The sequence below is a fragment of the Helianthus annuus genome, chromosome 8, assembly GCF_002127325.2.
Source record: "Helianthus annuus cultivar XRQ/B chromosome 8, HanXRQr2.0-SUNRISE, whole genome shotgun sequence".
In the NCBI taxonomy this organism is placed as follows: domain Eukaryota; kingdom Viridiplantae; phylum Streptophyta; class Magnoliopsida; order Asterales; family Asteraceae; genus Helianthus; species Helianthus annuus.
In genome coordinates this window covers 27,881,712-27,896,720 of record NC_035440.2, presented here as the reverse complement: position 1 = coordinate 27,896,720, position 15,009 = coordinate 27,881,712, and the positions used below count along the sequence as shown (strand labels likewise).

General features: G+C 39.3%; 1 protein-coding gene across 1 annotated transcript; it reads right to left on the bottom strand.

Annotated features, from left to right (window-relative positions):
- Positions 1 to 712: 712 nt before the first annotated feature.
- LOC110872475 (G-type lectin S-receptor-like serine/threonine-protein kinase At4g27290) lies at positions 713 to 4,213 on the bottom strand. The gene is made up of 7 exons (XM_022121275.2): positions 2,759 to 4,213; positions 2,549 to 2,683; positions 2,301 to 2,458; positions 2,008 to 2,218; positions 1,673 to 1,910; positions 1,402 to 1,552; positions 713 to 1,311 (listed from the first exon to the last, which is right to left on the bottom strand). The coding sequence occupies exons 1-7, from the start codon at positions 4,065 to 4,067 to the stop codon at positions 1,021 to 1,023; spliced, it is 2,493 nt and encodes an 830-aa protein (XP_021976967.1). The 5' UTR covers positions 4,068 to 4,213; the 3' UTR covers positions 713 to 1,020.
- Positions 4,214 to 15,009: the final 10,796 nt, after the last annotated feature.

The following is a 15,009-nucleotide window of genomic DNA, read 5'->3' as shown; positions in this document are numbered from 1 at the left end:
CATTCTTACAAAATCTTTACCAAGAATCAAGTCTATTGAAATGAGAAGTCTACTTAGTTTGGTAGATCTCAGAGGCATGCTTTAGTTTTAAAGGGGAGTAATGAAGTAAATCCCGATGCCACATAGGATTGAGTTATGGATCACCGACTCGTTCGACTCATGCAAAAAACTAATCAACCTAGATAGCTAGTGTAAGTAGAATATTCTATCCATGCTAAGCATGTGGTTAGTATTACATGTTTTGTTTGATTGTGAAAAGTAAGATTAAAAGATTTGATTGGCTTTAACAAATCTAATATTAACCTAATTTGCAATTAATCAAGAAAGATGAACAAAGGACACACACAAAATATGAGATAAGAAAGAAGTGATCACATCCATGTTCAGATTTGGTAGCACTATGTATATGTATAACCTAACTTAATTCACTTTGCTAACAAACTACATAGATAACTATATTGATGTTAGGGTTTTGAAGGATAATTGTATGACTAAAAATTCCGGCTGTTGAACTTTAATGATACAAAACCGAATAAGAGTATGCGCTAGGTAGTTATCTAACCAATTGTAATCCTGTCTTCTGTAGGACTTGAACCCAAGACCTCTCCCCCCAAGGTGTTTAAAGGCATTTCCTTTGCCAGTGGACCACCACCCCATTGGCCGTTATGGTTATTACTAGTAATAAGATTATATTCATGTTTAGCAAAGTTAATAAATAAAACTGAATACATTTAATTTGTATAATCAAATCTAACACTTTGGTTTTGATCACAAAAATAATTAGCCAATCATAATTACAAAGAAATTAGATCAAATTCTTCTTAAAGAAACAGTTAACTAAAACTTTCATATGTTGTTCCTCATCTCCTCTTGTTTACTGCCAAACGCAACCAAGAGGCTGCTGCCTCTCAATTTTTGTTGTCCCCTGTTTGATGACAAGGATTTCTAATGTTTGACACAACTGAAGCAATTTAAGGAACAAGATGATGGGACAAACTACAACCCATGTACACTTAACAGCTACCGAGGATACAATAGGGTTATCATGTATTCATCTAAGGAGGAAACAGAGTCAAGTTTACAGGTATTCTCCTCTCCTGTGAAAAAAGCAGGTTGTTTTGGTGTAGGCAAAGCACTGTCACTAACAAGCATTAGAAGCACTGATAACATAGTTGGCCTGTCTTTTGCATGATGTTGCACACACAATAGTGCCACGTGTATTGATCGTATTACTTCAGGGACCACACACGAGGCATGTAAAGATGCACTCATAAGTTCTATAGACCTGCCTTGTTTATAAAGTCTCCATGCCTACATCAGACCAAGATTCAAATTTTAGTACACACTAAAAGGATAAGCATTGATCGCCATGTTGGGATTTAGTCCAGCAGATTAACATACATGTCCAAGAAGGTTGTCACTGTGATCTTCATGAGAGAATTCTCTGTTCTTCTTACCACTCACAATCTCCAACACCAAAACACCAAAACTATATACATCCGACTTTGTAGAGAAACGCCCATGTACAGCGTACTCAGGAGAAATGTAACCACTGCAGCATAGTAGATGACAAAAATAGAAACACTTGTTAATTCGTTCCATTTTCTCTTTTTTGTTCTGTGGAAACTGGTTTCAATAGTAATATACTGGATCACATTATGTAGGTTCTTACTATGTCCCGACCACTTTCTTTGTCTTGGCAGTGGTATCATGTCCTACAAACTTTCTAGCAAGGCCGAAATCAGATATCTTTGGATTCATGTCACCATCCAGCAATATATTACCTGCCTTGAGATCTCTGTGGATTATTTGGAGGCGGGAATCTTGATGTAGATATAGAATACCACGAGCCACTCCGTGAACGATACCTAAACGTTGAGGCCAATCAAGCATTGTACTTCTTGCTTCATCTGCACTTTAAAATATCAGTTTGTGTGTGCTTCTTATGTGTCAATCTGGTAAGAAATGCTACAGCCTTATTACATGAATTCAAGCAGAGATTCATACCAAATATAAATGAGTCCAAGCTTTTGTTAGCCATGTACTCGTAAATCAAAATCATTTCATTTCCATGGATGCAGTATCCAAGTAGCTTCACAAGGTTCCGATGCTGAAGCTTAGATATAGAAATGAGTTCATTCTTGAATTCTTCAATCCCTTGTTGAGATGTGTCTGAGAGTCGCTTCACAGCCACTTCGCGTCCGTCTTCTAACACACCCTATATGATTAAGTTTAACTTATATATTTCTGTAACATTTTCCATTTGCTTAGCATTCTATTAAATAAGAATCCCTAATTACCTTATAAACAGGACCAAAGCCACCTTCTCCAATCTTATTGGAGACACTGAAGTTATTTGTGGCCTTTGCTACTTTATATAGGCTAATGAATGGTATATCGCCAAGAACTTGTGTCTGGACATCTGCATTCTTTTTATCAAGGGCATACTCCATGTCCCCTGAAAAAGATTTCATCAATTACTCTACATTACACTAATCTCTAATAATCATACAGTTATAAAGATGTATTAATGGCTCATTTGTCATACCTTGGTCTTTCATCAGAAGCGTATTCTTTCTCCTTTTATAGGCATAAGCTACCACACAGAGAACCAATGTAACTAATGAAAATGATAAGACCCAGGTGACAACACTTTTGCTTTTGTTGGATTCGGACTGGTGACCTTCCATTGGCAAAGAACAACAGTCAACAAGTTTTCGCAGACAGAGATCAAAAGGTAATTAAGAAAGATGTGTACCTGCTAACTCAGAGGCGGCCATTCTTATGTATATATTATGATCTTCATCATAGTCTCGGGTATCCAATAGCTCATCAAACCACAGTAAACATCCAGTTCCCCCGTTACTGATATCTATATTTGCATAAGCTGTACAATTACATTTCATTCTGCAAGCCATTTCACACTCTCCAAGGGTCATACTCACATTATACCATGCCCTTCGTGTGTCTGGTAGTTTTACTCCTGTAGTTTTTTGAAACCCATCCGCATTCACATCCCTACAATTCAAAGGCGTTTTGCGTTTACATCCACTTGACCAATCAGACGCGTCCCATTCTTTTGGACTTCTTGGTTTAAAACCCGGCATACAAGTACAAGGTGGATGCTTGTCAATGCTACAGCTTCCATAAGGACCACAGACCGCAAAATTATCACAAATATCTACTTTATAATCTCCATACACAATCCAATCTTGGATTCGCTCGATCCAATGGAGAATCTGTGTCCTGCCATCCCAAGTCAAAACTATCCTTTGAACAACAGAACTTGTAAGTTCATACTTAATATATATTTCTTTCTCATTAATAACAAAATAGGATGCAATAAGTGGGTTTGCTTCATCAATGGGAAAGCCGCTGAAGCCCAGACCATTCCACGGTCCGAGTCTTGATACTAAAACATGATCTTGCCACCCGAATAATTGTGGATATCCATTTGAGTCTAATATATTACTATACACACCTATAGAAGGATCATCAGGACTTTTCCAAGAATTCAGATACCTCTGCAACCCTGTTACCAAGTCCTTCCTGAGTTTCATTCCGGGCAGCAGTGTGTCACCAAGATAATCAAAGCTTTCCCATATCATATTATTGTTGGTGCTATTTTTATCCCTTTCCCACACAACAAGATTTCCAGAATCCAAAAGCTGCACCACCGGATTATTACTCCGCTCAGATACCGTTGACCCGGATGACCAGACTGAGGTGTTGCTACCATTGAGAATCTCCAGATTTCCATGGCTACTGACTTTGAACATACCCGATTTATCAGTAATCGGTGTTTCCCTGTTAGCAACCCATACGACAGTACAGACTGATATCTTCTTGTACCATATCCCCAAGTAACGGTTCTTGGACTTTCCGGGACTAAAAAATCCCATTTCAAACATCTTCCCGTTAGAAACAATGGTTTCACCATCATTAATTGGTTGATTTGCATAGACTGTATCTAGTGCAGCACAGTCTGGTAACAGAATAGATAAAAGAAACAAGCAAGAATACATGTACGGAATGACCCTCCATTGATGATACAGAGCAACCGTCATCTTTATTGATAGTTGAAATAGTGTGCCAAACTGAAAATCACCTTAAAAGAGTTGTAGTAATATACAGAAGTACTTACACTGTTGAAATTTCCAAGTCAAGTCGTTAGCAAGACTGACTTTACTGGTTAAGGTATCGAGCATTTGATCTGATGACACTTGGTGTAATCTGATCCTTCGATTGAAATAATGGTATACAGAAATAATTACACGTTTGGTTATACTCTTACTTTTTTCTGTTAAAATTTACAGTATAACTAAATTATGAATATCTATATTTTTAAAAAGACCATTTATTGTGAGAACACCTTAGAGGTCGTTTGGTTCACATATTTTTTTTAAAAGAATTGAAATTCTTTCAAGGAATTATTTTTGATGGGATCTCTATATGATAATAGCTAAAGTGAATGAACAGTAGAATGTGTGTGGGTATTAGTGTTTTACGTTATTGGACCACACATTTTGTTTTGTTGCAGCCTAGCTACATGTGTCCCTTGGTAATTACATACATTTTCTTCCTCCAGTCTCTATATGTTGGAAAAATCCTCTATTGGGGAAGATGATATGATAGTGATAGTTGAATCGAAGGTTCCACAGATTTTCCCTGACAGATTTCTCCGACCGTTTGTGTCCCTTCGTCGTCGGTGCTCTAATTGCAATTTGCAAACTCCGTGGTGATATAGGGAAGTTGTTATTGTAGAGAAGAGGAAAGTTATTGTAAAGGTTTTTAGTATTATTGTTTGATACCTCATGTACAGAATTACAATCTCCTATACAGGAGTACAAGGCATAAATCAAGGAGGGAAATAAGCAAAGGTTACATAAGACTTATTGACTAAACTAACAACATTGAATACAAATTATATGCAGTAAATGGAGAGAATCATGGCTGGTTAATACGCCCCCGCAAGATGGAGGGTCCATTGGAGACGCCAATCTTGTAACGGAACGATAGAAACGGAGCCTTTGCAAGCGGTTTAGTAAGGACATCCGCAAGTTGGTCCTTTGAGCTAATATGTAGAACTTTTAGGTGGCCGGCGTTGACTTGCTCCCGAACAAAATGATAGTCCAATGCGACATGTTTCATGCGAGAATGATAGACCGGATTCGCACATAGGTAGGTGGCACCAGTATTGTCACAAAACAAGGTGGGAGTCATTGATTGCTTAATCCCTAGTTCAGCAAGTAGGTTCTTGACCCACGAGACTTCTGCAGCGGCATTTGCAAGGGCTTTGTATTCAGCTTCGGTAGAAGAGCAAGAGACGGTTTTTCGTCTTGATGACCGCCATGAGATGAGGTTGGGTCCAAGGTATAGTAAGTAGGCGGTTGTGGACCGTCCCCCATCGTGTATACCACCCCAGTCTGAGTCGGAGAAGGCTTGTAAGTGTAGTGGTGAATGGCGTTTTAAGAACAATCCATAATGCACCGTTCCTTTTAAATAGCGGAGAACCGTTTTGAGAGCTTGCCAATGTGACTGTTTTGGAGAATGCATGAATTGGGATAGTTTATTAACAGCAAAGGAGATGTCGGGTCGGGTGAATGCAAGGTATTGCAAGGTGCCAACAAGTTGGCGGTATGGAGTGGAGTCGACTGATGGTGATGAGTCGGATGAGGTGAGAGGATCCGAGGTGCTAAGGGGTGTGAGGACTTCCTTGGCACCGTCCATTTTGAATGAGGTGAGAATGTCTTTGATATGTCGATGTTGGGAAAGGAATAGACCATGAGAAGTAGGAATGACTTCAATGCCCAAGAAATGATGAAGAGGACCAAGATCTTTGATAGAAAACTTATGTCCTAGTGCTCGAACAAAGGTATCCAAAAATGAATTGTTGTTTCCGGTTAGGACAATGTCATCAACGTAGACAAGTAAGTAGGCAGTCGTACCATTTTGATTGTATACAAAGAGAGAAGCATCAGAGAGGCATTTCTTAAAACCAAAGTGGTGAGGAAATGAAGTGAGTTCATTGTACCATGCCCATGGGGCCTGTTTGAGGCCATAGAGGGATTTCTTGAGTTTGCAGATGTGATTGGGGAGGTCCGAATTGGCAAAGCCGGGTGGTTGAATCATGTACACATCTTCATGTAAGGTGCCATGAAGAAATGCATTGTTGACATCTAATTGGCGTAAGGACCACCCTCGAGAGAGAGCAATGGATAAAACAGTAGGAATGGTGACGGGTTTAGTGACCGGACTAAAAGTATCAAAATAGTCCTTGCCGTGCTGTTGATGAAACCCTTTGGCGACTAGGCGCACTTTATATTTTTCAATTGTTCCATCGGGGTTTAGTTTAATGCGGAATACCCATTTGCAACCAATTGGATGTTGGGTAGTGTGTGGTACAAGCTCCCATGTTTGGTTTTGAAGGAGAGCGTTGTATTCAAGGTCCATTGCTTGTCGCCATTTTGGATCTTTCATGGCTTGAATGTGAGTAGAGGGCTCGATAGAAGGGGGAAGCGGGTGGAGTGTTGTGGAGTTGACAAAGTTGGGATTATAATACTTGGGATTTGGTTTGGGTTGACGACATGTAGGAGGTGGTGTAGGTGTGAAGGGATCAGGGGTTGGGGAGTTTGGAGACGGGATGGATGTAGAGTTATTGGGTGTGGATTCAGTCGGTGTCACGACTCCCGACCCCATCTGGCCGGAATCGGTGCCGTGAGCAGTCCAGTGGTACCGGTGATTATTTTTGAAAAACATTGCAGCGGAATTTTCATCAGGACCGTGAGTTAGGAAAAATATCAGAGTTTAGAAAACACCGGATTTGATTTAAATAGATGGGATAAATCCCTATTTTACAATGGTAGCTTTAATAAAGATAATTTTTATTTCATAAAACAATATTTCTTAATTTGATTAAAATAAGCCATTTCTTGATGCCTTTCAGTGCCGTATCCAGCCTTTATTCCAATCTATGGTAATTACCTGAAACATGTTTGAAAAAGGTTTTGTCAGCGGAAAATGCTGAGTGAGATCATTCCATTTTTTTTATAAAATATATTGTTATACCTTACAGTATTAGGGTTTTTATATTTATTTGTATTTACCCCACTCACTCAGTATTTTGTCACATGATGGCAGTTCCAATATAATAGTAATAATATCACTCATTGGTTTACTTTCGTCCAATAGTGAATTTATCAAATAACTATAACTTACTATTATTCAATTTATCTGTCATTAGGCGATTCCTGTGACGGGGTCATATCACTGTTGATCATTCTTTCAACTAGTGACTCTGTTTATATCACTGTTGATCATTCTTTCAACTAGTGATTCTAATTATAACACTGTTGATCATTCTCTCAACTAGTGTCTTTGGTCATATCACTGTTGATCATTCTTTCAACTAGTGATTCTAATTATAACACTGTTGATCATTCTCTCAACTAGTGTCTTTGGTCATATCACTGTTGATCATTCTTTCAACTAGTGACGCTGGACATGATGATGTCCTATGACATTACTTTGTCAAATATATTACTTATGGCACAAAATTCATGTAATCCAGAATAATGACATTTTATGTCAACTTATTATAACTTATCCAATATGTAATATCCTGATATAGTAATCTGACTACAAATAGAATACATTATACTTGACTTTATTATGGTATCTACCATTTAGATTTATTCTTAAGCATACATTAAATTTATTAACAATTTAAGATAATATTAGTTATAATTGTGGTCATGTTATTATTAGCTAACTTTTTGGTTAATCGTAAAGAGAATCAAATAATGCATAAAACTTCCCATCCCAGCAGTTATTATAAAATATAATAATTTAATCACTGTAAGTATAACTGGTAACCATTTAGGATTTTTCTAGAAAGCATTTGTAATATAATTGTATCACAAAAAGGTGATAAAATGTGATAAAAGAGTATGGACTCACAAACGGTGAGAAAAGAGAAATGAACTCACATTGCAGATTTCTACGGGCAAGGTTTAGTCTACAGATAAGCCTTGATATATTGCCGATTCAATTTGAGCAGAGTCTAGCCTACTGATTTGCCTTGATTAACCTAATAACAATGCACACAAACGGGATTGTAACTAATACAGCAGTTACGTCAATTCACGAGATTAAACCCTCACAACGATTAACAAGTGCAATACTTAACAATTCAATCGGACTTGCAACGAATAACAGAGCATAGTCCGAATTCGAACAGTACTCAAATATTCAAGTCGAAATCACGATGAATAACAAAGTATAAGCTCAATTTGAGCAGCACCCGGACAATCGTTGGATAGTTACAATCGATCGGATGTTGAATCGTAATAGCGATCGAGTTATTACCCTGATTGTGGCAGCACTTCGTGATTTGTGTGTGTTGTTGGACTGTTTCGACTATAACTCAGAGCATAATAGGAATTTGAGTGTCGAATTAAAGCAGAATGTCAAGTCCCAGACCCGACTATTTATACCCAAAAATTGCTCCCCTTCGCGCCACGCGAAAGGTCTCTTTGTGCGCGTCGCATGGCACGAGAGACCCTAATCTAGCATAGGGTGGCTTCGTGTCCCAGATAGCCTGGATGAGTTGACACATAAACGAATTTTACTTCTTCAGCAAGAATTTTAAGATAATTATCAGCTAGGGTTTACCCCCCTTGAGTTTTAGGGGCCCTGGTCCTGATTCTGATTGTTATGAAAATTTTAGGGTTTATGCAGAATTACTTGGGTGTCTTAATTAGGTTTTCCTATTGAATAAAATAATACAATAAATAATAGTTTTGACGAGGGTTGTTACAGTCGGCGTGGGTGTGGGTTCGGATTGTGTGGTGGAAGTAGCAGTGATGACTGTGGTTGGTGAGGTAGGAGAGTTCGCGGCAGGAGGTGTGGGAATTGTTTGAGGTGGTAGTGTTGTGGCAGAAGGTGTGGGCTCGGGTGGAGGGGGGTCTGTGGAGGAAGTGGGTTCAGCTGTGAAGGTGGTCTCGGCATTGAAGGTGGGAGCCGAGGGGGGATGTTGGAAGAGGGGGGAGGGGTAGGTGTAGGTGTGGAATTGGGTGTGGAGTTGGGTGAGTTAAAAAGAAAGAAATCATAAGTTACAGGAGGTGTAGGGGAGGTATTGGTGTGGGATGGAAAGATATGTTTGATGAATTCAACATGGCGAGAGTGGTATAGTTTACTTGTGGCTGGATCAAAACACTTGTATGCGGATTTGGAGGAAGAGTAGCCAAGAAAGATGCATGATGTTGACCGAGGTTGTAGCTTGGATGTGGTATAGGGTCGAAGCCAAGGGTAGCAAAGGCAACCAAATGGTTTTAGGTTGGAATAAGTAGGAGTGGTGTTGAACAACATTTCATATGGTGATTTGTTTTGGAGGATGGATGTAGGCAAGCGATTTATGAGATGGGTAGCGGTTTGAAAAGCATGAGACCAAAAATGTTGTGGTAGTTGAGCATGATGTAGTAGTGAAAGGCCGGTTTCAACAACATGGCGGTGACGTCGTTCGGCAACACCGTTTTGTTCCGGTGTGTGGGGTGGTGTGGTATAGTGGGAGATGCCTTGAGAGGTGAGATAGGATGAAAGACCTACATATTCACCTCCATTGTCAGTAAATAAAGCAACTATGGGTGTTTTTAAAAATTTTTTGATTAAAGATTTGAATTGAGGGAAAAGAGTTGAGACATCAGATTTAGTTTAATTGGGTATAACCAAAGATACTTCGAGTAGTAGTCCACAAAAATGACATAATACTTGAAACCGTCAATGGAGGTTTTGACTGGTCCCCATACGTCTGAGTAAATTAGTTGTAACGGTTTGTTTGCAACGAACGATTTTTGGCCAAAAGGAAGTTTGTGACTTTTATTTAAAGAACAGGATTTACAATGAAACGACTCACGTGTCACTTTATTGCATGAAAGTCCTATTCTAGAAAGTAAGGACTTGAATACTTGAAGCGATGGGTGTCCAAGTATGTGGTGCCACATGAGTAGGGATCCTGTTGTCGTGGAATTGGCTTGAGGAGACGAGACGAATGGTCCATAGTGAACGTCATTGACGTTCACTCCCCGCATGAGATGCGCCCCCGTGCGTAGATCCTTGACCAAGAAATGATATGGAAAGAATTCAACAGAAACACGATTAGTTCGACAAACTTTTGCAACAGAAATAAGATTGTTACGCAAATGTGGAACAATTAAAACATCATTTAAAAGAAGTGGTCGAGAGTTTGTGGGTAACGTGGTTTGACCAATGTGAGTAATGGGAAGAGATTTACCGTCACCTAAAACAATCTCATCAGGGCCTCCATATTCAGAAAGAATGGGAAAAGCATTTTGGTTGTTTGCAGTATTATTGGATGCACCAGTGTCCCACATCCAAGAATGGTTAGGAGCCGTAGGGTAGGGCGAGGTGTTGTTGACCACCGGAGGCGAGTTCCCTTGGGGAGATACATTGTGCTCGCGTAAGAAACGTCCAAGCTTGCGACAATCCTTTGTGTCATGACCTAGAATATGACAGTAATGACAAAAAAACAGGTTACGGTTACCCCGAGAGTTGTTTGAAGAGCCACTGTTGTTTGGATATTTGTTGTTTTTGGGCCCAAATTAATTGGGCTTATGTTGATTTCTGTCTACTTGACCAGGCCTATTAGAGAACCTGATTCCTTGCCTCTGCGTTTGGTTTACAGTGGCAACTAGGGTTGGGGGTGATGTTTCAACAATGGTAGGGTTCGCCATGGGAAGGTGAAGGAAGAATAGGGGGGTTGTTGGTGTGTAATCGGAGAAGACAGAGAGCAGCGTTGCTGCTGTGGTGGCTGATCGGAAAAAAAAAGGAAGGGGCAGGTCTGGATCGGAGCTCAGAGGAGCAAGAATGCTCTTGATACCATGTAGAGAAGAGGAAAGTTGTTGTAAAGGTTTTTAGAAAGAAACGTAAAAACGTTAAACCAAAGACGCACGTTGCGATGTGTTAAGTCACAAAATTTAGAACCAAGCATAAAGCGAAAAATTTGCGGAAAATGAAAACTATAAAGGACCAAAGTTGAAAGTAAAAAAGTTATGAGGATAGATTGCAAAAGATAAAAAGTTTTGGGTTAAAAGTAAAAAAAAACAAATAGTTTAGGTTAAAAGTAATTTATGAAATACTTTTGGCTGAAAAGTAAAAAAAAATTCATTTGTTTTAAAACCCCAAAGCCAACGTTACGACAACCATATGCATAACCATTTTTTTTGAAAACCCCCCAAAGCACACCCCGCGTTGCATTGGGGCGTAAAACAGTGTCAAATAGTACTAATGTCACACAACTGTCATCGACCACCAACACTGACTCGACCTACTATACGTGTGTTGCGGCGAACTTGTCAAACATGGAAAAATAGAGGTAAAAACGTTGAACCACACATGCACGTTGCGTCGTATTAACTCGAAAAATTTAGAACTATATGTAAAACGAAAATTTACGAAAGAAAAGTATAAGTGACAAAAGTTGTGAAGTTAAATTGCAAATAATAAAAAGTTTTGGGTTAAAGTTAAAAAAACAAATTATATAGGGTTAAAATTGCAAAAGATAAACATCTTTAGGTAAAGAAAGAAATCAACTTTTTTTTTTTTGAAAAATGTCTAAAGCACAATGTACAATTAATGATGCACATATATAACTTGCTAATTTATATATGGAATAATGTTTAAAAACCTGAAAGATAGATTTACCCTTCATATAAAGGTGTGTGTGTACGTGTGTGAGAAACTCCTTTGTTTGCTTAACAATCACATCACTTCTATCTTTTTTTCTCCGTACACCTCCGTAACGTTCACCCAACATCCATCATCGGCCAATCTCCGGCCAAGGGTGAATGTTTACCAGATTTTGAAGGTACAAAGACACAGGTCTTCCGATCAAAGGTGTTGATCCGCTTTCTGGTCAAACACCTCCAAACACCGTCTGGTCAAACACCTCCAAACACCGTCAACCGACCAACAACCTCTGGTCATTTCACAATTTCCCCCTCCCCCTCTTTTCTTCTTTTCCGTTTTGCTACCGTGTGGTCTCAAGACTATCATTTTTGTCTCATCTGGTTTCGATTTTCCTGCAACCACTGCGTATCTCCGATGACAACAGTAGCCTGGAGTTGCTAGTGGGTTTAAGAACACCTCCGGCGACTGTGAGCTCCTTTCTGGCGAAGAACGTTTCCATTAGACCTGAGAAGACGCCCCGGCAAAGTACGTAAAATTCCACATTTCATTCTAGTTTGTTGCAGGTACTACACCTCGGTTTAGTGGCGGTTAACTACAGATTCATTCTTGTGACTTAGAATTTCCGGCGAGAATAACAGTTGTGGTGCGGTTGGGTCTCATTGCCATCGAGGTCCCGATTTATTTCCTCCAGTGCCGACAAATCTGACTAGTCCATATTTCGGATAAGTCTCAAGTGCTTTCTTTCCTTAACAACTATATTAGTGTATTATTGATATTATTAGAGTTTCCAAATCCCAAAACCATATACATATTTTAACATACTTAATATAGTTTAACTATATATTTTAACAAAGTCAATATATTTTAACATATTTGTGTGACTATTTCGGATTGTTTTTGGAACATATCTTAACATGTTTGTATGACCTAGTTTGATTATTGTCATTAGATACCCTCGTTGCTCACTGTAAAGTATTACTCATTGCTTATTGAATTTTGCTACTTATTGCGTGATATAACTTGCTCTTTATATATTGTTACTTATTGTGTTTTATTGTTACCCAGAGTATATTGGTATTATTAGGGTGGTTCTCTTGCTCTGTGTGTGTCCTAGCTAGCTCATTACTCATATTCGGGGCTTGTGTGTCTTTTGTCTTATCTTGTGAATAGTTGCAATCATAGACAACAACGACCATGACTTTTCCTTGAGATCAGGTCCAAGGACGTGGGGTGCAGGAAAGGGAAATGATACAGGATATAGTTTGCGTGTAGCCTTTTGGAATGTAGGAACTCTAAATGGTAAATTGTTAGAGGTGGTAGATGCACTTAAAAGGCGTAGGGTATATATAGCGTGCCTTCAAGAGACTAGGTGGAAAGGGCATAGAGGGGAAGAGCGAAATGGGTACAAGTTGTAGTATTCGGGGTCGGATGGGACAGAAAATGGGGTAGGATTTTTAGTGGATGTAGAATTGCATAAGAATGTGATTGAGGTTATACGACACAACGATAGAATATGTTGTTAAGGCTAATTTTAGGTGAGGAAGTAGTAACAATAATTTGCACGTACGCACCACAAGTGGGACTAGGAGTTCAAGAAAAAGGAGATTTTTAGGATTGCCTAGATGCAGTGGCGAGGGCCATACCTAGGGAGGAGAGAATCTTTATAGGAGGCGATTTTAATGGGCATATTGGTAAGGAGAACGATGGCTTTCGGTCGGTACATGGGGGTTTTGGGTGGGGTGATAGGAATGACCCGGGAAGGGATCTTTTAGAATTTGCAATCGCCCACGGATTAGGTATTCTAAACTCGTTCTTTAGGAAAAGGGAATCTCATTTGATCACTTTTAGTAGCGGAGGCCGTAGCACTCAAATTGACTATATATTGATGAGGCGAGAAGATCGGCGTTGTTGGAGAGATTGCTAGGTTATACCAGGGGAGACAGCAGTGGCCTAGCACCATTTGCTGGTGGCAGATATAGTATTAAAGGATAAGCTGATTATGCGAAAGAGTAAAATTCGACCTAGAATCCGTTGGGGAAAGTTGAAGGGGGACAAGATTACAGTGTTCAGGGATAAGGTAATCTAGACGATATCGACTCAACCAACTCAAGTGGGGGAGGATGCAAACCAGATGTGTGAGGCTATGGCGACTACCGTCACTCTTGGTGGCGAAGGAGACTTTAGGTGTCACAACAGGAAAGATAGGTGTCACGGCTCCCCGACCCACCCCGGACGGAGCCGGGGGCCGCGAGGCAGTTCCCGTGGTATCCGTGGTATTTAGTTTATGCGACAGCGGAAGTCTTTTTTTTATTTACAGGATCTTTTCACCAGAAAATACACGTTTAATATATTACACAAAGTTTAAGGGATAAATCCCATAATTTACAATAAGTTGATTTCACACAGAAACCTTTATTTTCCAAAACATGTTTTATTGGTTTATTCACACTGAGCCACTTCTCTGAGATTGATAGTGCTTTACTGCACTTTACCTGGATCACACAGATCACCTGAAACATGTTTGAAAAAGGTTTTGTTGTCACGGCCCCGGCCCGGTTTGACCCGTTCCAGGAGCCGTGGGACAGAAATCCTGCGGTATTTGATTGATTATGAGTTTAGCAGCGGAAAATTTATTTACAGGATCGGCTAAGTTAAAACTTTTCCCGATTATTTTATTTCACAATTCGGGATAAACCCCGATAATTTACAATAACAAGATTTTACTGATAAAACATATTTCTTTATTTTATATTGAGCCACTATCTTAAGCTTGAAATGCTTCCCCTGCATTTTTCCTGATTTACAGCAGATCACCTGAAACATGTTTGAAAAAGATTTTGTCAGCGGGGAAATACTGAGTGAATTATTCCAGTTATTGGAAAATGACACATTTATTATAATTCACAGTGGTAAGATCTTTTACAATGTTTCTGATATCAACCAACTACCCACAGTACTTTACCACTCGACCCATTGGCCCACCTGTCCAATGGTGTCTGTGATTATGGTCATATCACCCAATGGCTGCCCCAATGGTGAAGATTATCAAGTAATGTGCACAATACCCCACATACCGGCTGTAATTTGGTGATTACATAAACTTAATCACTGTAAGTTATAATTCTGAAAATAATTTGGAGTATTGTAAAACAGTTAACAACTCACAAACTGTGAGAAAAGAGTTTATAAAGGAAGAATAACTCACATTGCAGATTTAGTACTGACAGAATATGATTTTAGCCCTGTTAACCTAATTTCAACAGTATTGCACACAAAACAGGGTTAGTGATCAATACAGCAGTT